Source organism: Schistocerca nitens, chromosome 4 (genome assembly GCF_023898315.1).
Source record: "Schistocerca nitens isolate TAMUIC-IGC-003100 chromosome 4, iqSchNite1.1, whole genome shotgun sequence".
Lineage (NCBI taxonomy): Eukaryota > Metazoa > Arthropoda > Insecta > Orthoptera > Acrididae > Schistocerca > Schistocerca nitens.
This window is the reverse complement of record NC_064617.1, coordinates 674,691,164-674,714,282: the sequence shown is the minus strand read 5'-3', so window position 1 is coordinate 674,714,282 and position 23,119 is coordinate 674,691,164. Positions and strand designations below refer to the sequence as shown.

General features: G+C 39.0%; 1 protein-coding gene across 1 annotated transcript in view; it reads right to left on the bottom strand.

Moving 5' to 3' along the window:
- LOC126251790 (nucleoprotein TPR-like) overlaps positions 1–23,119 on the bottom strand; it is a 419,454-nt gene that overhangs the window by 214,358 nt on the left and 181,977 nt on the right. The window contains exons 14-15 of the mRNA XM_049952417.1: positions 20,034–20,241; positions 7,411–7,648 (exon numbers count right to left, since the gene is read on the bottom strand). Of these exons, the coding sequence (XP_049808374.1) occupies positions 7,411–7,648; positions 20,034–20,241 (446 nt within the window). The remainder of the gene's footprint in view (positions 1–7,410; positions 7,649–20,033; positions 20,242–23,119) is intronic.

Sequence of the window (23,119 nt, the reverse complement as noted above, 5' to 3'; positions counted from 1 at the left end):
ACAGAAGTTTTAAAAATTCTCTGACCGAATATGATGACTTGATAGAAAAGCTAAAAACTAAATTTTTGTCTTTCAAACAAAGAGGTTAAAGTTAAGATTATCAGTTTACTACCAAATTCTTGGAGTAAAGCAAACATTAGTGATGAATTTAATATGTCAGAATTCTTGTCTAAATTAACAAGGCAGTTAGGAAAAGAGCAGAGAATTTTACCTGCATTACAAAAGAAAAATGCATCTAATTTCATAGATGAAAACATGATCAAAAAGTTATTAGGTTTTATGAAGATGATAATAATAGCCACTTGATGCTTGCCAAAAAAGATTGTGTTTCTGTGAAAGAAAATGGTGCTAAAGTTCAGAGACAAAACATGTTAATACTGTGTAATTTAAATGAACTATTCACTGTATTCAAAAAAGAAAATCCTGATATTAAAATTGAAAGGTGGAAATTTTGCGAGTTGAGACCAAAGTGGTGTATTGTTCCAAGGGCATCTGGCACAATAAAGTTTGCATTTGAGCGCATCACCAGAATGTAAAGTTGATGATAGATGGAAACAATCTTAGAGTTGACTACAAAGACCTTTTGGAAGTTCTGGTTTGCAACATTGACAGTTACAATTGTATGATCATGGGAAAATGTCAAGACTGTCCAGTCAAAGAAATTTTACTTGACATGTTTGACGAATCGGAAGAAGACAATTTGATGCCTGACAATATAAAATACAAGCAATGGGTGACATAAGACAGAAATGAAATGGTGACAATTACAAAACCACAAGAAGAGTTATTCGAAGTGTTGGTAGCTAACCTAGAAAACCTGAAAATGCATCACGTTATTGTCAAAGCTCACGGTAAATTTCTGAAAGACAAAAAGCAGACCTCAACAGTTGATGAATGCTTAGTTCTTGCTGACTTTTCTGAAAACTATTCCTTTATTGTTGAAGATTAAGTAGAAGGGCACCACTCGGTAAACAAACAGACCACAGTTCACCCATTGTGTTCTATTATAAAGAGCAAGATAAACTAAAATTTTTGTGCCATAAGGGACTGTCTTCAACACAACATTACAGCACTGCACACTTTTCAATTGCAATTAACAAAATACACAAAACAGCATCACCATTTAATAAACTACTTCTCTGATGGTGCTGCAAACCAATGTAAAAACAAAAAAAATATTAACATCTCCTTTCACGAAGCAGTGTACTTGAATAAGAATGGCACTTTTTTGTGTCATGCCATGGGAAGAATGCATGTGATGGTGTCAGGGATACAACAAAGGGAGCTGTCACAAAAGCTAATCTGCAGCGGACCTATGAGAACCAGATCTTACCACTTCAAGAAATGTCTTTTCTGTAAAGAACAGGTAAAAGGGATTATCTATGTTTTTGTAAAATGTGACTAAGTATAAGAACATTGTCTTGAACGAAAGAATTAACACTTGTCAGAAGATTAAAGGCACCTGATCTTTTCATTGTTTTATAACTCAGTCTCACAACTTCCTCAAGTGTAAGTTCACATCAACAGCCCCTGATAGTCAACTTCATCACTATGGGAAACATGTACCACTGACACCTCAAAATAATGACATAGGGGCTTGTGTTTATGGCAAACAGTGGTGGATTGCCAAAGTTGACAATATTGGTTGTCAAAAGCAAGATGTGCATGGGTTACATTTTACCACCTACCAGGGCAAAGGACCTCATTTAAAAATGTTGGAAAGGATCAAGTCTGGATGTCTTGTTAAAGAGGTACTGAAGAAGCTGTCTCGCCTATAATTTACAACTGTGATTTGGCATACTTTTAAGCAATGCCAAAACTGAATGAAGAGATTTCTCTGTTGTTCAATGAGCAATGTAGTAAAAACAAATAAGGTTAGAACAAGATAATATAATTAGTTGGGTAATTTTTTTTATAGAAAGTGATCACAGATATTATGTAACTGATACACTTTATCCATTAGTTCCGATATTGCAGATGTTAAGAAACATGTTTTTTACTCATATTGGTAATTTTTTCCATTACTTACCATTGAATCTCAAAGGTGACATTGATACTGAAGTTTGATATTATAATGGTCTATTAAGTGTATAACTTTCAGATTTTTATCTGGTCCACTAACAAAGATAATAAAAAAATCGTTTTTTAAAAATAGTGTATTTTTTTAAGTGTAAGCTTCTCACCATTGATACTCTGTAAAAAGTAATTATACTGTGTAGTGTAATAGCAAAAAAAATTTTGAGGCTGAGAAATTACTCCTCCTCTGGAAAAATAAAACTTCAAGCCATTACAAATATCATAAGGAATACATTCAGCTACGTGATCATGGTTTTAATTTATGGTCCAGTGTGTGCTGAACTAAATGCTTCTTATTTGTAAGGTCTGAGGCAACCCATAAATGAATAATTTAAAAAACTGCAGATACTTGTAAATGCATAAGAATTCTTGCAGCCTGAAACAAAAATGGCTGCTGTTTCTAAATGATAACCAATAAAAACTGTTTAATAATACTTTTGAGACCACCAGACATGAGGGAATTCACCCACCAATAATCAAATTTGTCTGAGATGGTCAAGCAGCCAGTGTTGGACCACTTGGTATTGTTTGCCCTTACTGAAAAAAGCTAATAAGAAAGAATAGAAATGTCTTGCAAAAAGAAAACGAAAAATAAATGAAAAAAGACAGTTGCTGGTATACATCAGAACTAAGATCATAAGTGTTTCATCACTTTTTCAATGGGTACAAAAAATTAACAAGGTTATCTATGAAGCCAAGAAACTGTGTAACTGGCAGTTTATATTCCACTCCAGGAGTAAATATAAAGACTTGAGGTGAGTTACAATGATAGAACACAATGTGCTGCCAGTCTATAATTTTGCGAAGAATGGCGTTAAGACACAGAAAACACAAATTAAGAAATAACATCAAGCCTAGAGGAGGTACCAAACACGTGTGGAAACATGCCTTATGCCCAAAAAACACTGTTTTCCACAGAAGGCAGAAACGTAAAATTCTGCAAAAGCTGTCAATATGATGTGCTCCAGTCCGGAATCCCTGAAGCATTACACCAACAACCTGACAACAGCTTTCGCATCCCGCAACTACCCTCCCGACCTGGTACAGAAGCAAATAACCAGAGCCACTTCCTCATCCTCTCAAACCCAGAACCTCCCACAGAAGAACCACAAAAGTGCCCCACTTGTGACAGGATACTTTCCGGGACTGGATCAGATTCTGAATGTGGCTCTCCAGCAGGGATACGACTTCCTCAAATCCTGCCCTGAAATGAGATCCATCCTTCATGAAATCCTCCCCACTCCACCAAGAGTGTCTTTCCACCGTCCACCTAACCTTCGTAACCTCTTAGTTCATCCCTATGAAATCCCCAAACCACCCTCTGGCTCGTACCCTTGTAACCGCCCCCGGTGTAAAACCTATCCAATGCACCCTCCCACCACCACCTACTCCAGTCCTGTAACCCGGAAGGTGTACACGATCAAAGGCAGAACCACATGTGAAAGCACCCACGTGATCTACCAACTGACCTGCCTACACTGTGATGCATTCTATGTGGGAATGACCAGCAACAAACTGTCCATTCGCATGAATGGACACAGGCAGACAGTGTTTGTTGGTAATGAGAATCACCCTGTGGCTAAACATACCTTGGTGCACAGCCAGCACATCTTGGCGCAGTGTTACACCGTCCGGGTTATCTGGATACTTCCCACTAACACCAACCTATCCGAACTCCGGAGATGGGAACTTGCTCTTCAATATATCCTCTCTTCCCGTTATCCACCAGGCCTCAATCTCCGCTAATTTCAAGTTGCCGCCACTCATACCTCACCTGTCATTCAACAACATCTTTGCCTCTGCACTTCTGCCTCGACTGACATCTCTGCCCAAACTCTTTGTCTTTAAATATGTCTGCTTGTGTCTGTATATGTGTGGATGGATGTGTGTGTGGGTGCAAGTGTATACCCGTCCTTTTTTCCCCCTAAGGTAAGTCTTTCCGCTCCCGGGATTGGAATGACTCTTTACCCTCTCCCTTAAAACCCACATCCTTTTGTCTTTCCCTCTCCTTCCCTCTTTCCTGATGAGGCAACAGTTTGTTGAGAAAGCTTGAATTTTGTGTGTACGTTTGTGTTTGTTTGTGCGTCTATCGAGGTGCCAGCGCTTTCGTTTGGTAAGTAACATCATCTTTGTATATCTAAAAACAAAGATGATGTGACTTACCAAACGAAAGCACTGGCATGTCGATAGACATACAAACAAACACAAACATACACACAAAATTCAAGCTTTCGCAACAAACTGTTGCCTCATCAGGAAAGAGGGAAGGAGAGGGAAAGACGAAAGGATGTGGGTTTTAAGGGAGAGGGTAAGGAGTCACTCCGATCCCGGGAGCGGAAAGACTTACCTTAGGGGGAAAAAAGGACAGGTATACACTCGCGCGCGCGCGCGCACACACACACACACACACACACACACACACACACACACACACACACACACACACACACAAAAGCAGACATTTGTAAAGGCAAAAATCTTTTACAAATGTCTGCTTGTGTCTGTGTATGTGCGGATGGATATGTGTGTGTGTGTGTGTGTGTGTGTGTGTGTGTGTGTGTGTGTGTGTGTGTGTGCGCGCGCGCGCTGGTGTATACCTGTCCTTTTTTCCCCCTAAGGTAAGTCTTTCCGCTCCCGGGATTGGAATGATTCCTTACCCTCTCCCTTAAACCCCACATCCTTTCGTCTTTCCCTCTCCTTCCCTCTTTCCTGATGAGGCAACAGTTTGTTGCGAAAGCTTGAATTTCGTGTGTATGTTTGTGTGTCTATCGACCTGCCAGCACTTTCGTTCGGTAAGTCACATCATCTGTGTTTTTATATATTCAGTACTACTGACCAAATTTGTAAATTTGTCAGCTCAGTAATCTCCAAATGAACATTTATTATGATTACAGCATTAATAAAAAATGAACAGGACATCAAAGATTACTCCAAGAGCATCAGAATTTCGTAAACCATATGAAATGCATTAGTATGCTTAAAGTGCACCTTTGTATGTCCATATTCACGCACAAGTAGGACCATACCTGGTATTAAGCTTTTCAGTGAGGTTTCTGGGATGCCAATTTTCATGGAGTACCAGTGCTGTATTATCTCACGTTCGGTTCTTTATTATGACACTGTGCCATACATGACAGTAGATGAAAACGTGCACTTGAAATAGTGAACAGCTGAAACTAGCCAATAATGTGGAATGAAACTCTTCACTTCAAATACACTGCCTCTGCAGAAAAGATTAATGAAAGCCAGATTTTTTAGCAAACCAACAAAAATAGCCTCATTGTTCTGATTAATGCTCGATTGCCAATAACGTGGAAATAAAATAAAAATCAGAAAACATCTCGGACAACATCTTTTAGTCTTCCATAACTATGTGAATGTATTTTAATTCAGTTGATTCTCCCGGTCACAGAAATTCATTTTGTTTTCATTTGATGTGAGACCTGTAAACGAGAAGGAAACAGCAAAATCACGAAACGTAAACACGGTCACTTGGGGACTAACCCCACTACAACTCTGACTGCTCGGCGTGTATGTGAAGTTGACAGCTTGGGCATGCCAGAAAATTTTTTCCAGGTAGCATCTGGTTGCTTGTTGCTACTGCTTATATGGCTAACAGCCACACTTCAAGTAACTGGAAACTGAAGAAGGCCCACGCACGTGCGTAAGCCTGATGGCAATTACTCAAACAAAGCCAATGTAAACAGTGTGACGTCACGCTCATTGAAAGCGGTTGGTTGTTAAGAAGTACTGCATAGTTTTCATCCTAAAGCCACTTTGCTGTTGGCACTCTCTTGTGTGCATTGTGTTCTGTTGCTGTAAATGGCGCATTTTCTTTGCAACTAAGGGTTTGTTTTATTTTGGTGTTTTTCTTTCTTTTATGTTTTATTGCTGCACTATAATTCTGAAGAAGCAAGCTAAACTAAAATTCCTTGTTAGAGTATCAGTTCTTAACAGTCAAATTCACAAAAATTTAACTGAAATTTAAAACAATTAAAATTCCCAGAACTCTAAAAAAAAAATTCCCCAGAACTCTAAAAAAAAATTCCCCAGAACTCTAAAAAAAATTTCCCCAGAACTCTAAAAACAATTTCCCCAGAACTCTAAAAACAATTTCCCCAGAACTCTAAAAACAATTTCCCCAGAACTCTAAAAACAATTTCCCCAGAACTCTAAAAACAATTTCCCCAGAACTCTAAAAACAATTTCCCCAGAACTCTAAAAACAATTTCCCCAGAACTCTAAAAACAATTTCCCCAGAACTCTAAAAACAATTTCCCCAGAACTCTAAAAACAATTTCCCCAGAACTCTATCAAAAATTCCCAGAACTCTATCAAAAATTCCCAGAACTCTAAAAAAATTCCCAGAACTCTAAAAAAATTCCCAGAACTCAGATTTCCCAAGGTTTATACACCCTGATATAGCTTTGCTATCTGTACACTGTGCACCAATAATTAATCCAGAGTTGCACAAAGGCCCAGTAAAGCTGAACCATACAGTCTTTGTCAGTGCCCCATAACTTCGGATCTTGTTGTTCAAACACTTCACAATCAAATATGACACCCAGAAATACCTTTACAAATTTAAAAAAAAAAATCATGATAATGATTAAAATCACTGCATACAGCACGCATTTCCTCTCTTCTCATGTCTCCACACACACACACACACACACACACACACACACACACACACACACAGTGTAACATGCAGTGTATTCCTCTCCAATCTCCTCCTTACCAAACATAACACAAGTGCTGTTGCAATATTTAAAATAAAGTAAAACATAAAAAAAATTTTACCACAAATATTGTTCACTTCACATGCCTCCTTATAAATGACAAAAGAATATTAACAGCAATAACATGTTTGTACACAGATGGTGTTAACATTTGTGTTCTTGTACACAATGTACTGATGTAACATATTTTTAGTTTCTGAAAGAAACCTAGTTCTGAAAGTCAGAGGATTTAATAAAATTGCTGTGGCTCTACCATGACACACACTGCAGGAAGTAGATTATTTTTGTTACATTTTATGAAATTTATCTCCTATACTATAAAATGGTTCAAATGGCTCTGCACACTATGGGACTTAACATCTGTGGTCATCAGTCCCCTAGAAGTTAGAAATACTTAAACCTAACTAACCTAAGGACATCACACACACCCATGCCCAAGGCAGGATTCGAACCTGCAACCATAGCAGTCGCGCGGTTCCGGACTGAGCGCCTAGAACCGCTCGGCCACTGTGGCTGGCTTCCTATAGTATATTATAAACATTTATTTATTACTGGCATGAACTTTGCTTACAGAAGAAGTAATAAAAATTACCTTCTCATCATCCCGATGTGCAAGCAATTGCTGTGAATACTTCACTTCAGCAGCAAGGGTTCTAGCCTGTTGCTCTTGCAGTTCTGATTTTAAATTTTCTATTGTTATCTTGGTATTTTCCAATTCCTTGCAGCAGTCCTGAAGTTTGACCTCAAATGCAAGAGCAGCTTCAAGATCTTGTTTCAGATCAGCAATCTGTTGAGAAAGTGCTGCTATATGCACTGCTGCTTCTTCCTCTCTGCAAATAAAAGAAATAATATTGGAGGTAATAAAGTGATGTAAACAGTGCAAACAATAGTCCCTTCAAAATGAAAGATTTGTTACAAGTATTTCACACTAAGCCATAGTCATATATAAATCAGTGGTACACCCTTGGAATAAATCAACCTAATTGTAATCATGCTACAGAAAAATATCTTCAACACAATGTGTGCAAACACATTCTCTCTCTCTCTCTCTCTCTCTCTCTCTCTCCCCCCAGAAGCATATGGTTGAATCACCTAAACTATGAATCTTGCATTGTTCACTTATTATACATTTACCCATTTACACTGTATTTATATTCTGAGAAAGAGCCTTGGTTGACTTAGATTTCCCTTAAAGAATTCTACTGCTACCTCTACTTGAGTGTATCTTCATAGTTATTGTTCTTACTAACATATTATCTACAGCCAGATTGTTCAGTTTCATATACACTACTGGAAAATGAAAAAAAGAACACTTTGACACAAGTGACTGAGGCATGCCACCATACTTGCATGGGACACAATGAGAGGGCAGTTAATGCAATGAACAAACGCGCAGCATTCCAGACAAACTGGGAAGTGCATTATCAGCTGTGGAATGTTGCAAGCTCTGCAGGAGTTATTCACCTTCAGAGCCACAAGTGGTCAGTTTGCTGTGGCATACGAAGCTCCCTCTGTGCCTGCAACTTTGGTAGCAAGCAGTGACAATGTGGACATGAACCGTTTGTGCCCAAGTGACTGAGTTTGAGCAACAGGGTATAGTGAGTCTGCAAGAGGCTGGGTGATCATACCACAGTAATGTGTTAGACATGGGTCGAGAAGTCTCCACAATGCATTGATGTTGTGGCCAGTGGTCAGCAGAAGGTGCACATGCCCTCAGCCTGGGTCCGGACAGCGGCATCACAAAGATGCACACCAAGATGTCGCATCTTACGAAGTGCTGTATTGAACCGCACCACGACTTCAAAACAAATTAAGGACACTGTTAATCTGGCGGTATTACCGAACACCATTTGCAACCATCTCTGTGAAGCAGGCTACATTCCTGCCTGCTGTTTGGGCGTCCACCGCTCACGCCCCAATGTTGTGCAGCCCCCTCCAGTGGTGTTGAGATAGACACTAATGGAACAACTTGAGACTTTTTGCCTTCAGTGATGAGAGTTGCTTCGGCTTTGGGTCAGTGATGGCCACACGCATATGTGGCATCCTACAGGTGAGTGCCAACGTCTGGAGTGTATATGACAGGAGTACACAAGGCCAACACCTGGCATAATGGTGGGGGGAGCCATGTCTTACAATGGCAATTCTCCTCTAGTGATCATTGAGGGAACATTGGGCAGTGTACAGTGCATCCAAAACATCATTCAGTGTGTTGTGCTACTGTTTGTGTGCCTACAAGGCGGTACGCTTTTCAGACATGACAATGCACATCTCCATGTGATAACTTCAGCCAGTATTAATGAGAAAGTAGGGCACAAAGGGTACTATGGCTGATGTTTCGCATGCCCTATCCACTGTATTCTACATGTATGGCTCAGTCTGTGTGATTATTGGTTGTATATGTCCTCAAGAGTGCATAAAAAAAATATCTTACTGGTGGGGTGACGAATTCATTGTGTTCTTTTTTCATTTTCCTGTAGTGTGTATACCAAAGTTGTTAGATTCAGATGAAAATAGCCAGTACTGGAACAATAATTTTAAAAAAAAGATACATGCACAAGTATCGTAGCAATGCAGGTTGCACCTCAAACAATTGATGTGTACTAACACAAGCTCAAAAGAAATTATTACACTTTTATACGCAGCCGGCAGCTCTTATGTGTCAGGCATCAATAACAGGATGTATATGTGGACAAGAAAAAAAAATTCCCAGATGAAAATACACTTTTTCCGTATTAAGTAACAGTATAATTTTCCTTGGAACTGTAAAACTTCTCAATCATTTCAGGGGTTGTGGTTTTATACACCAGCGTATAATTTCCAGGCACTTTAGAAAACGAAACTCGGGGAAAAAAACACGTTTTGGAAAGATGTCTGATGTGCAGCAACATGCAAACTGCATATTTTCATATTATGAAAGTATAAATTCCAATTCCACCAAACACCGCACGTTACTTTCCGAAGGACTGAAATACAGATTGCGAAGCGCTTTTGTAAGCCAGTCGTAGCTCATGACAAACAATGTCACCGGCCGATGACAGCAGATATTCAACAGCATAGGACACATGATGTAGTCAGCCAAAATAAACACCACTGTTAAGTAGCACTAACACACAAACAGGAAAAGGTAATGGTTTAAATTAATATCCACAGTGTTGCTACAAGAAAAGAAAACCTTATACGTATGATATTGGTCTATAAGATTAATAAGCTGCAAGAGAAGCTAAGCTTTCACACATAATGTTGATTTTTTTTGCACATGTTACACTTTAAGATATATCACACAAAGTGCCAGTAAAATTTTTAACAACAACATAAATGTCTGATCTTCTGGGCTCGAAAATATTGTAAATGGTCATCCACAAAGATTTGATATTTGAATGAGAGTCAAATGCTCTGTAATTTAAGAAATTAATCGGACATTTGCCCACAGAGTTCTTCTTACGTAAAAGGAAATTTACTTTGAAAGTAACGCTTTTCAAAGAACCATTCACAATATTTTCCCTTGACCTGTTAGAAATAGATTCGTTTCAGCAGTTGCCAGAGAGCGCCAGATAACAGGCGACGCCGCGCTTGCGCAGCTACGATGACGCAGGAAGCCCGTACATTCGTACGTGTAAAACACTAAAAGACCTTACATTATGTCATAAAAGAAACAAGACATTAGAGGATAATCCAAGAGCATGGGAGTTTTGTGAACCATACTAAAATGCATGTTTTGTGAACCATACTAAAATGCATCATTTGGCTTACAGTACACATTCGTATGTCCAGATTCAGATGTAAATTTTCTTGGAGTACCAGTACTGTATTATCTTATGTTTGGTTCTTTATTAAGGCATAATGCCATATGTGCTAGAAGATGAAAACATGAACTTGAAATGCAGCTGACAGTTGAAATTAGCCAATAGTGTGGAATTAAACACTTCATTTCAAACAAACTGGGTGCCTCAGCCAAAAAGATTAACAAAAGTCAAATTTCTTTAACAAACTGACAAAAAAAAACTTCATTGTTCTGCAAGGCGATCAAGCTTGACTGTCAGATAGGTGGAAACAAAATAAAATTTGAAACTAACAACATATTTTAGCTTTCCTTAAGTATGTGAATGTATTTTACTTCACTTGATAGATCCCGGTCAAGACATCTGTTTTGTTTTCATATGACGTGAGAGCAATAAACGAAGAGGAAACAGCAAAATCACTTAACGTAAACACGGGTCATGTGGAGACTACTACCTCCCCACTACATCTACATCTACATCTACATCTACACGACTACTCTGCAATTCACATTTATGTGCTTGGCAGAGGATTCATCGAACCACAATCATACTATCTCCCTACCATTCCACTCCCGAACAGCGCGCGGGAAAAACGAACACCTAAACCTTTCTGTTTGAGCTCAGATTTCTCTTATTTTATTTTGATGATCATTCCTACCTATGTAGGTTGGGCTCAACGAAATATTTTCACATTCGGAAGAGAAAGTTGGTGACTGAAATTTCGTAAATAGATCTCGCCGTGACGAAAAACGTCTTTGCTTTAATGACTTCCATCCCAACTCGCGTATCATATCTGCCACACTCTCTCCCCTATTACGTGATAATACAAAACGAGCTGCCCTTTTTTGCACCCTTTCAATGTCCACGTCAATCCCACCTAGTAAGGATCTCACATCGTGCAGCAATATTCTAACAGAGGACGAACGAGTGTAGCGTAAGCTGTCTCTTTAGTGGACTTGTTGCATCTTCTAAGTGTCCTGCCAATGAAACGCAACCTTTGGCTCGCCTTTCCCCACAATATTATCTATGTGGTCTTTCCAACTGAAGTTGTTCGAAATTTTAACACCCAGGTACTTAGTTGAATTGACAGCCTTGAGAATTGTACTATTTATCGAGTAATCGAATTCCAACGGATTTCTTTTGGAACTCATGTGGATCACCTCACACTTTTTGTTATTTAGCGTCAACTGCCACCTGTCACACCATACAGCAATCCTTTCTAAATCGCTTTGCAACTGATACTGGTCTTCGGATGACCTTACTAGACGGTAAATTACAGCATCATCTGCGAACAACCTAAGAGAACTGCTCAGATTGTCATCCAAGTCATTTGTATAGATCAGGAATAGCAGATGTCCCAGGACGCTTCCCTGGGGAACACCTGATACCACTTCAGTTTTATTCGATGATTTGTCGTCTATTACTACGAACTGCAACCTCCCGGACAGGAAATCACGAATCCAGTTGCACAACTGAGACGATACCCCACAGGCCCGCAGCTTGATTAGAAGTCGCTTGTGAGGAACGGTGTCAAAAGCTTTCCGGAAATCTAGAAATACAGAATCAACTTGAGATCCCCTGTCGATAGTGGCCATTACTTCGTGCGAATAAAGAGCTAGCTGCGTTGCACAAGAACAATGTTTTCTGAAACCATGCTGATTACGTATCAATAGATCATTCCCTTCGAGGTGATTCATAATGTTTGAATACAGTATACGCTCCAAAACTCTACTGCAAACCAACGTCAATGATATAGTTCCATGGATTACTCTTACTACCCTTCTTAAACAATGGTGCGACCTGCGCAATTTTCCAATCTGTAGGTACAGATCTATCGGTGAGCGAGCCGTTGTATATGATTGCTACGTAGGGAGCTGTTGTATCAGCGTAATCTGAAAGGAACCTAATCGGTATACAATCTGGACCTGAAGACTTGCCTGTATCAAGCGATTTGAGTTGCTTCGCAACTCCTAAGGTATCTACTTCTAAGAAACTCATGCTAACAGCTGTTCGTCTTTCAAATTCTGGAATATTCCATTCGTCTTCCCTGGTGAAGGAATTTCGGAAAAATGCGTTCAATAACTCCACTTTAGCGACACAGTCGTCGGTAACAGTACCATCGGCACTGCGCAGCGAAGGTATTGACTGCGTCTTGCCGCTTGTGTACTTTACATACGACCAGAATTTATTTGGATTTTCTACCAAATTTCGAGACAATGTTTCGTTGTGAAACCTATTAAAAGCATCTCGCATTGAATTCCGGGCCAAATTTCGCGCGTCTGTAAATTATAGGCAATCTTCGGGATTTCGCGTTCTTCTGAACTTCGCATGCTTTTTCTGTTGCCTCTGCAACAGTGTTCGGACCTGTTTTGTGTACCGTGGGGGATCAGTTCCATCTCTTACCAATTTATGAGGTATGAATCTCTCAATTGCTGTTGCTATCTTTGAATTTGAGCCACATCTCGTCTACATTTGCATAGTCAGTTCGGAAGGAATGGAGATTGTCTCTTAGGAAGGCTTCTAGTGACACTTGATCCGCTTTTTTAAATAAAATTATTTTGCGTTTCTTTCTGGTGGATTTGGAAGAAACGGTATTGAGCCTAGCTACAACGACCTTTTGATCACTAATCCCTGTATCAGTCATGATGCTCTCTATTAGCTCTGGATTGTTTGTGGCTAAGAGGTCAAGTGTGTTTTCGCAACCATTTACAATTCGCGTGGGTTCATGGACTAACTGTTCGAAATAATTTTCGGAGAAAGCATTTAGGTCAATCTCGGAAGATGTTTTCTGCCTACCACCATTTCTGAACAAGTATTTTTGCCAACATATCGAGGGAAGGTTGAAGTCCCCAACAACTATAACCGTATGAGTGGGGTATTTATTTGTTACGAGACTCACATTTGCTCTGATCTGTTCAGCAACTATATCATCGGAGTCTGGGGGTCGGCAGAAGGAGCCAATTATTAACTTAGTTCGGCTGTTAAGCATAACCTCCACCCATACCAATTCGCACGGAGTATCTACTTCGACTTCACTACAAGATAAACCACTACTGACAGACACAAACACTCCACCACCAATTCTGCCTAATCTATCTTTCCTGAACACCGTCTGTGACTTCGTAAAAATTTCTGCAGAACTTATTTCAGGCTTTAGCCAGCTTTCTGTACCTATAACGATTTCAGCTTCTGTGCTTTATATTAGCGCTTGAAGCTCAGGGACTTTCCCAGCACAACTACAACAATTTACAACTACAATTCTGACTGTTCCTTGATCCAAGCACACCCTGTATTTGCCATGCACCCTTTGAGATTGCAGACCACCCCGTACTTTCCCGAGGCCTTCTAACCTAAAAAACCGCCCAGTCCACGCCACACAGCCTCCGCTACCCGTGTAGCCGCCAGCTGAGTGTAGTGAACTCCTGACCTATTCAGCGGAACCCGAAACCCCAGAACCCTATGGCGCAAGTCAAGGAATCTGCAGCCAACACGGTCGCAAAACCGTCTGAGCCTCTGATTCAGACCCTCCACCCGGCTCTGCACCAAAGGTCCACAGTCGGTTCTGTCAACGATGCTGCAGATGGTGAGCTCTGCCTTCATCTCATAAGCAAGACCGGCAGCCTTCACCAAATCAGATAGCTGCTGGAATCCAGAGAGAATTTCCTCAGATCCAAAGCGACACACGTCATTAGTGCCGACATGTGATACCACCTGCAGGTGGCTGCACCCTGTGCTCTTCATGGCATCCGGAAGGATCCTTTCCACATCGGGAATGACTCCACCCGGAATGCACACGGAGTGCACACTGGATTTCTTCCCCTCCTTAGCCGCCATATTCCTAAGGGGCACGATTACGCGCCTAACATAGGAGCTCCCAACTCCCAATAAGCCCATCCTCTGCGATTGCCCGGACCTTGAAGGCTGAGAAACATCCTCTGAAATAGGGCAGGCAGCTGCATCTGGCTCAGCCACAGACAGTGCCTGAAACCTGTTTGTCAGATGCACCGGGAAGGCTTTCTGATCAGCCTACAACTCCGACTGCTCTGTGCATCAGGTCTGGATCTATGACATTTCCAAACCGGGGCAATAATAGATAGTGGCGCTCCCCCTCCTTTGAGCGTTTGAGGTTGGACGCAAAAATTTTTTTTAAAAATCGACTTTTATAAAATATCTTCATTTTGTAGCGCACATCTTTCTGAAGAGTCTGGTACATAAAACATATATGTTCGAGGGAATATGTTGCGTTTGAGGTTGGACGCAAAAAATTTTTAAAAAATCGATTTTTATAAAATATCTTCATTTTGTAGCGCACATCTTTCTGAAGAGTCTGATACATAAAACATATATGTTCGAGGGAACGTAAGATATGTTATTTGGTCTTAAGTGTGCCAAAGTGCAGTGCCACGCCTCTTTACACAGCATTCTTCTATCACGTTTTTGTATTTCGATTTGTGGAATTCAAACACACAATATTCTGTAGTGGGTGCCATCAAACTATAATCAGGACAGTGGAAATTAAAATGTCCTGTGGTGCCTCTCCTGCTCCCATCCCAGTCGGCCGGTTTGACATCCTGCCCCCTCTTTAAAAAAATCTCGCAATTAATACTGGATGGGATTATTTGTAACTGGCAGAACAAGAACTCTTCAGAAAATTTGCAGTCTTTACTGCCTATTAGCTACTAACTTACTGTTTTGTGTGACATAAAATTAAATATAGGATACATAAAACGAGTAAAAACAAGTGACAAGCAAGACAGTACACATTTCTTCAATCCTTAAGTCCTAGCTTTTTTTCTCTCTAACCTTGCTGCAGCTTTACATGGTGTCCTTTCCTTTCTGTGAAAGGATCTATAATCTCATCAAACTTCATAAAACGTTTTGCCACTTGAAAAAACGAAATGTTGTTGCCTAATACGATAAAAGCTGTTAATACAAATTGTACCCAAGACTGGTGTGGTTTCTCGATCTGATTACGTGTATTTTGTCACTGCTAGATAAAATGAAATAGGCCTGCCTAATATTGCAGCAATTGTTACACACACCAAATAAACAAGACTGTTTTGGCACAAATGGTCATTTTTATAACATGACGGAATATAATTCACGAAGTACCAATATCAAATGCCTATTAGGCCTACTACAACATTTTTATAACACGACGGAATATAATTCATGAAGTACCAATATCAAATGCCTATTAGGCCTACTACAAGCAAGAAGTTTTATATTAGGAAATAGTTTCACATTTCATTCATACTCTCTAGCTTCTGAAGCATTAGGTCGAAAAGTAGTAGTACAAAATTTTTATATAAATTTGGAATCGTCATACTCTTCCGTAATTTGTGAGAGTCCCCGTTTCTTCTCCTTCCTCGTTTGTTGTGTGAGTCCCCATTTCTTCTCCTTCCTCGTTCTAACAAACAATCTTGTCATCACTATTTCTGTAATATTCCTGCCAGTGTCAAAACTTATTCTCTGGTTAACTTCACTAACCCTGCCACAATCACCAGTTTAGTAATCCCGCATTTATTCTCCAGTTATGCATTATTACTTGTTTGCACAATGCGTTTTCCACACTACTCCCAGAATAGAACTTAAGCTGCTGCTAGCCGGAGCTGTATAACTGGCCCTTAGTAGCGTAGCAGTCTGGCCAAAAATTTTCTGTCAAAATTTTATTTTCTTGGCTACACAAAGGAGACAATATGCAATATTTGTTGCCTGTTATTCCTTTTAGTCATTTATTTCCACTCTGGTGCCGTATTTACTCGAATCTAAGCCGCACTCAAATCTAAGCCGCACTCAAATCTAAGCCGCACTCAAATCTAAGCCGCACTCAAATCTAAGCCGCACCTGTAAAATGAGACTCGAAATCAAGGGAAAAAAAATTTCCCGAATCTCAGCCGCATCTCGAAATCGAAACAAAGTTGGTCCATTGTAATATGAGACACAATTTAGGTCGAATGAATGACGATACAGCTAGAGTAGTTTGGTTCGAGTCATAAGCTTAGCAGTTAAGCTTTACCAGGTACCCATTGCTATGCGTCAGGCGCTTCGTCCTTATTTATATGGGTACCCTTCCTTTTTCACGTGCTTCGTCTGGTTTAAATTGATTGCTTATTTATCTTTGATCTGATAAGCGCCGTTTTCTTTGTTATAGGTGTTTATGTCACTCTAAGCTGAAAATGCATTACTGTACTGTGTCATGCATTGTTTGTTGCATTCTGATAGTGCGTGTTTACAGCATGTTGCCGCTCACGGCATGGCTTGCTTATGTACGTGCTACCGCTGCTTAAAAGAGAGAGAGAGAGAGAGAGAGAGAGAGAGAGAGAGAGAGAGAGAGAGAGAGAGGAATCGTTTCATTAGCGAAACAATGGCAAGAGACTGCTATTTGTTGTTTCTTACACTGCTGCTTTCTTTGATAATGATCAACAAGAACCAAATAATAGACTGCGTATGATAGAAGATGTTCTGAATAAGACTTTGGCGAAAAATTTTCTCCTTTTGAAAATCTTTGCAGGCGCCTCTTTAGTACATTACATTCTGCACAATTTATTTACTGACGCAGAGGATTTGGTGCCAGTGTTTATCTTTGTGCCTGCAAAGCATGCCTGTGTAGCGCTACATTTCGACGACAGAAGTTAGTTGTGGTGGCACCCACCAACATTATTCAGAACTTCCGCTTGCTTTGCACTCGATTCTAAGCCACAGGTGGTTCTTTGGACTACAAAAACCGGACAAAAATTGCGGCTTAGATTCGAGTAAATATGGTAGTCTGAATCTATGGAATTTGCTAGTAGTTATAAAATGCTGATCATTTGCAAACCCAATGAACCACATAAATGGCGATTGGCATTCACCGTTCGGCTTTATTCCGCTCAGCACGTATAGACCCGTCTCCTTTGGTCTGCAGGAAAGTTTATTTCTAGATGTGACAGGGATTCCCCTGGCAGAGACATCAAGTACACTATGCACGCATGCAAAAATCATCTTACGATTATTTCAGAAATCAACAGCGATGCATTCAGTCATATAAGTAGTCGATATACCAACGTGCACTGGATGCTAGGCGCTTTGCAAAACAAGGTCTATTTCCTCAATAATATTTCGCCCCTCTGAAACTGCCACCCGGGGCAGATGCCCTTGTTTGCCCCCATCCCTTAGTTCCGGGCCTGTTGCGCATACATGAATCTGGAAGTTTAGGCACACCAGTAAAATTTTCTGGATAGCATCTGGCTGCTATTGCTTATACTGCTAACTGCCACACTTCTGTAGCCAGAAGCGGGAGAAGGTACTACTCACACGCAACTCAAGTGCACATGCGCATAAGCTCACTCGCAACCGCTCAAACGAATCTAATGTAAACAGTTGTGACGTCACGCTCATTGGAGGCAATTTGTTGTTATGAAACATTGCATAGTCTTCCTAAAGCCTTTGACACAAGTTTGCTGTTGGCAAACGCTGGTATGAGCACTGTGTTTTGTTGTTATATATGGTGCATTTCCTTTGCAACTTAAGTTTTATTTTCGTTTTCTTCTCTCGTTTGTTTTTGATTGCTGCAGTATTATTCTGCAGTAGCGAGATACAGTAATATTATTTGTTAGAGTATTGGTTCTTACCAGTCAAAGTTACAAAAATTTAACTGAAAACTAAAACAATAAAAAATTCCTGGAATTCTAAAAAATTCCCGGGTTTTTCCCGCTTTTCTCCCAGATGTATTTTCTTCCATCATTACAACCACAAGTTTCCACCAGATGCATTTCGCTTTATCGAGGTAAAACATCATCAGTGGTCCGTAATTAAAGATATTTTCAATTTGATTTGTTTTTAAGATAGAAAAACCATTAGTTAACAATATGGTGATATTTACTTATGGTGATTTCTGCTTGGTTTCTCGCCAACATTGGCAAACACTGTCTGCTAGCATATCTTTGGTGTCTTTCTTTATTAGATACTGACACTTGCAGTCTAATCTTTCATTGCTCTGCAGAGCTATGCATTTCTTACACTTTATGTAGCACACTTTTTCACACACCACTGTTATTTTTATACTTCTAAGCATTTATTGTGTTTTGTAGTGTTGCCAATATAACATGAGTGGACATAAGTGTACGGTAGTGTGGGTTGGAGGAAAAGATGAGGAGCAAGAAATAAAATGAAACTGGGAAAGGGCGTGGGAGTTGAGAGGGTGAAGGATGGAAAAGGCTCTTTTCTTTTTCATGTGATTTTTTTCCATTAGTTTATATAGTGTCTGGTTTCCAATATTTATCTGGTCACTGAGTAACTGTTTATTTTGTGTTAATGCTTTGTGTATGTGGAAATTTTCTTGGCAAGGAGGAAGGTTTCTGTCTTCACTGAATCTTATGATGTTCACATCTTTTTCAATACTGCTTAGTCCACAGTATTCTTGTTTTAGATGATCTGCAAATGTTGAATAGTTTGTACCATATTTCAGTGTTCTGACATGTTGTTTATACCTTGTGTCGAAAGTCCTGCCAGTCACTCCAATGTATATTTTTTCACAATCAATACACACTTAGGAGAATAAAAATAAACGGTAAACAGTGACGCATGAAAAAGTGTGTTGTGTAAAACATAAGAAATGCATAGTTCTATGGAGCAATGAAAAATTAGACTAAGTATCATATCTAATGAAGAAAGACACTGAAGATGTGCTAGCAGATGGCATTTCCCGATGTAGGTGAGAAACTAAGGGGAAATCACCAGTAAGAACTGACATATTGTTAATGAACTATTTTCTATCTTAAAAGCAAATCAAATTGTAAATAACTTTAATTACAGACCACTGATGATGCTCTACCTCAATAAAGTGAAATGCTTCTGGTGAAAAAGAGCTTTTTTTTTTTTTAAATGACTGAACAAAAATACCCTGAGGAATTGTAAAGCAACTACAAACAATGTGGCCCCACAAAAGAAGAATGTAAGAGTTTTACCAATTAACATTAAATTCAAGCAAGCTCTGTTTATCTTCATGTAGGCAAATATGCAACACTTGGTAAACAGTGTGTTTTACACTAAATAATTTGTGCAACTGGACATTAATGATAGCTTACAAATGCCACTTTTAAGACTACTACTCAAAGAGAGTTTCTCTACAAGGCTTATAGAATATCTCACTAGTTTTACACTATGAAAGAAGAAGCTACAGCAGGTCATTTGAAGCAAGAATACAAATAACTGTATGACGTGCAACTCCCTTCTGAGCGGTACGTGTGGCTTCCAAATGCAGTAAGATACATATATTTTCCACAACTTCAACAGAAGAATTTGTGTATTATTTTACGAACCGATAGCAAATGTACTTACAAAATGTCTTCTTGTAGCGAACATACCATTCTAAATTTTGTTTCTTCTCTGCATCAGCTCTAAAATTGTTATTCATTATTATGTAATAGTAAACCGTATAATGTACTGCACCAACCTCTTTGCTGAATTATCTCTGAATAAATTAAAATCTTCAATCAGCTTCTGGTGATCCTTCTCCAGTTTAAGACATGAATCCTTATAAATAACTGAATGTGTTCTTGATGTTTCCAAAAGTTCTTCTGTAGTTTGTAACTTTAATCTACAGTTCGACAATTCAAGCTCACTCTCTTTAAGTTTTCTAATTAGTGTATCTGCCTGATCATCTGTAACAAAACCAATGTAACAGGAGTTTGTATGCTATGTTATAAAACAAAGCTGATTCATAAGAGTCATGCCTTGCAACAGGAATCTCACTACTGGAAAATTCAAAGACTGTCCAGTTAACTGACACTGAGATAATTGTAAAAGGGTTGCTCGTCGTAAAAGGGTTGCTCAGAATAGCAGAAGGAACCATAAATCATTCTGCAGCAGTATCACAAATGTTGATACAGAACAGACTAATCTGTCTGATGAGTGATTGTAAAAACAGCCCATAATGCTCCAAGGAGATGAAATAATTATTAATTTCTGATGATCATACAGATAAATAGATGAGTACCACCAATGTCAGAAGAAAATGAAATTCAAAGTTAAATGAAGAGAATTTTATATGTACTTTACACAGCTCTACAGAAGGCGGTTGCAAAATGGTAATAAGGGAAAAATAGTGTGCAAAGAATATAATAAGACAGTACAATTGAAACAAAGAAATAGAAATGCAAGAAGGAAAAAAAGCAAAGATAGCCCGTTCAGAGCAATGAAGGAAAGGTAACACCACAGAAATCACTGTCAATGGCATACCATTTATGGATGTGTGTCACAAGGAATATCACTAAAATGGCACAAATATGCAGCTTATAATGTCTAGAAACACAATCATAATTAACACAAAATGATAGTGAGGAGACAGCAAATTTCTAGAAAATGGTGACATGAAAAAAAGAACTTTGTGCTTTAAGGGTATGTTCACATACCACCAACTTAAATATGAGAATCAAGCAACTGTTAATTATAATCTACAATAGATCCTGTGAACAAAAAAAAGCCCAGTAGTTGGAAGAAAGGACAGTTCACACGTATTTACAAGACAGAGAGCAGAACTGATCCATAAAACTTCCATCCAATATCACTGAAATCCATTTGTTGTAGAATCTTAGAACATATTCTGAGCTTTTTAAAAAAAAATATAGAACGGAATGGTCTCCTGCATGCCAACCAGTACAGATGCTGCATGCATTGATCATGTGAAACCCAACTAACACTTTTCTCAAATGACATACTGTAAGGCATGGATCAAAGTAGTCATGCACACATCGTATTCCTTAATTTTCAAAAGCATCTGAGTCAATACCACATCTACACTTACTATCAAAAGCACACTTGTATCAGTCAAAATGTGAAATTTTTTGGTAAGGAAGACACAGAATGTTATCTTGGATGGATAATCACTGATAAATGTATAAGTTAACTTCAGGTGTGTGCCAGTGAAGGGTCTCTGGACCCTTGCTATTCATATTATACATTAATGCCATTTGCAGACAATATTAACAGTAACCTCAGCCTTTTGCAGATGATGCAGTTATCTACTGTGAAATATAGTCTGAAAGAAACTGCAAAAATAATTAATCATATCTCGATAAGATTTCAAAGAGGTGCAAAATTGGCAACTTGTTTTAAATGTTCAGAAATGAACATTTTTGCCATTTCACAAAAGAAAAAAAATAGTATCCTGTAACTACAGTAATAATGAGTCACAGTTGGAATCACTAAATTCGTACAAATACCTGGGTGTAACAGTTTGTAGGAACATGAAATGGAATTATCACATAGACTCACTCACAGTCATGGGTAAAGCAGGAAGCAGACTTCGGTCTATTGGTAGAATACTGAGGAAACGCAATCAGTCAACAAAAAAGATTGGTTACAAATCCCTCATGTTAGATTAGATTAGATTAGTTTTCGTTCCAAAGATCCGTGCTGAGGAGATCCTCGTGGATGTGGAACATGTCAATTTTTTTTTGTTAGCTGAAATAACAATACTAATAGTATGAATATATACAATACATCATTTGTTTCTATTAAAAAATTCGTCAATGGAGTAGAAGGAGTTGGCCACTAGTAAGTCTTTCAGGCTCCTTTTAAACTGATCTTTATTTGTAACTAAATTTTATACGTTTACTGGCAAATTATTGAAGATGAGTGTTCCTGAGTAGTGGACCCCTTTTTGAACTAAGTCCTTGTGCAGATCATTTTTGTTCCTGGTATTGTATGTCTGAACTGAGCTGTTTGTTGGAAAAAGAGATATATTATTTAGAACAAATGTCATTAATGAGTAAATATACTGAGAGGCAGTAGTTAGTATACCCAGTTCTTTGAAGCGGTTTCTACAGGACGTCCGTGAATTTACTCCACAAATAATACATATTGCACGCTTTTGTACTCTGAAAACTTTTGTTTGACTTGAAGAGTTACCCCAAAATATTATACCATATGACATTATGGAATGAAAGTAGGCAAAGTATGCAAGCCTTTTCATTTTTATGTCGCCTATGTCTGTTAACACTCGAATTGCAAATACAGATTTGTTAAGGCGTTTCTGCAGTTCTGTGGTGTGCTCTTCCCAACTGAATTTATTATCAAGTTGTAATCCCAGGAATTTAAGACTGTCAACCTCTTCTATCTGCCCTTCTTTGTATTTTATGCATATGCTGGGTGGAAACCTCTTACAGGTTCTGAATTGCATATAGTGAGTCTTTTCGAAGTTTAATGTCAGTGAGTTGGCTTTAAACCATTTATTAATATCCATGAAAATATCATTAGCAGATCTTTCCAGAACTACACTTGACATACTATTTATTGCAATACTTGTGTCATCTGCAAACAAAACAAACTCTGCTTCTGGCAGTGTAACTGATGAGAGATCATTAATGTACACAAGAAAAAGCAATGGCCCTAAGATGGATCCCTGTGGGACACCACATGTAATTTCTTCCCATTCTGATGATGACTGATGACTTAATTCACTAGTCCCTTGCACTGACACCCTTTGTTTCCTGTTAGTGAGGTATGACTTGAACCATTTTGCAGCACTGCCCGTGACAC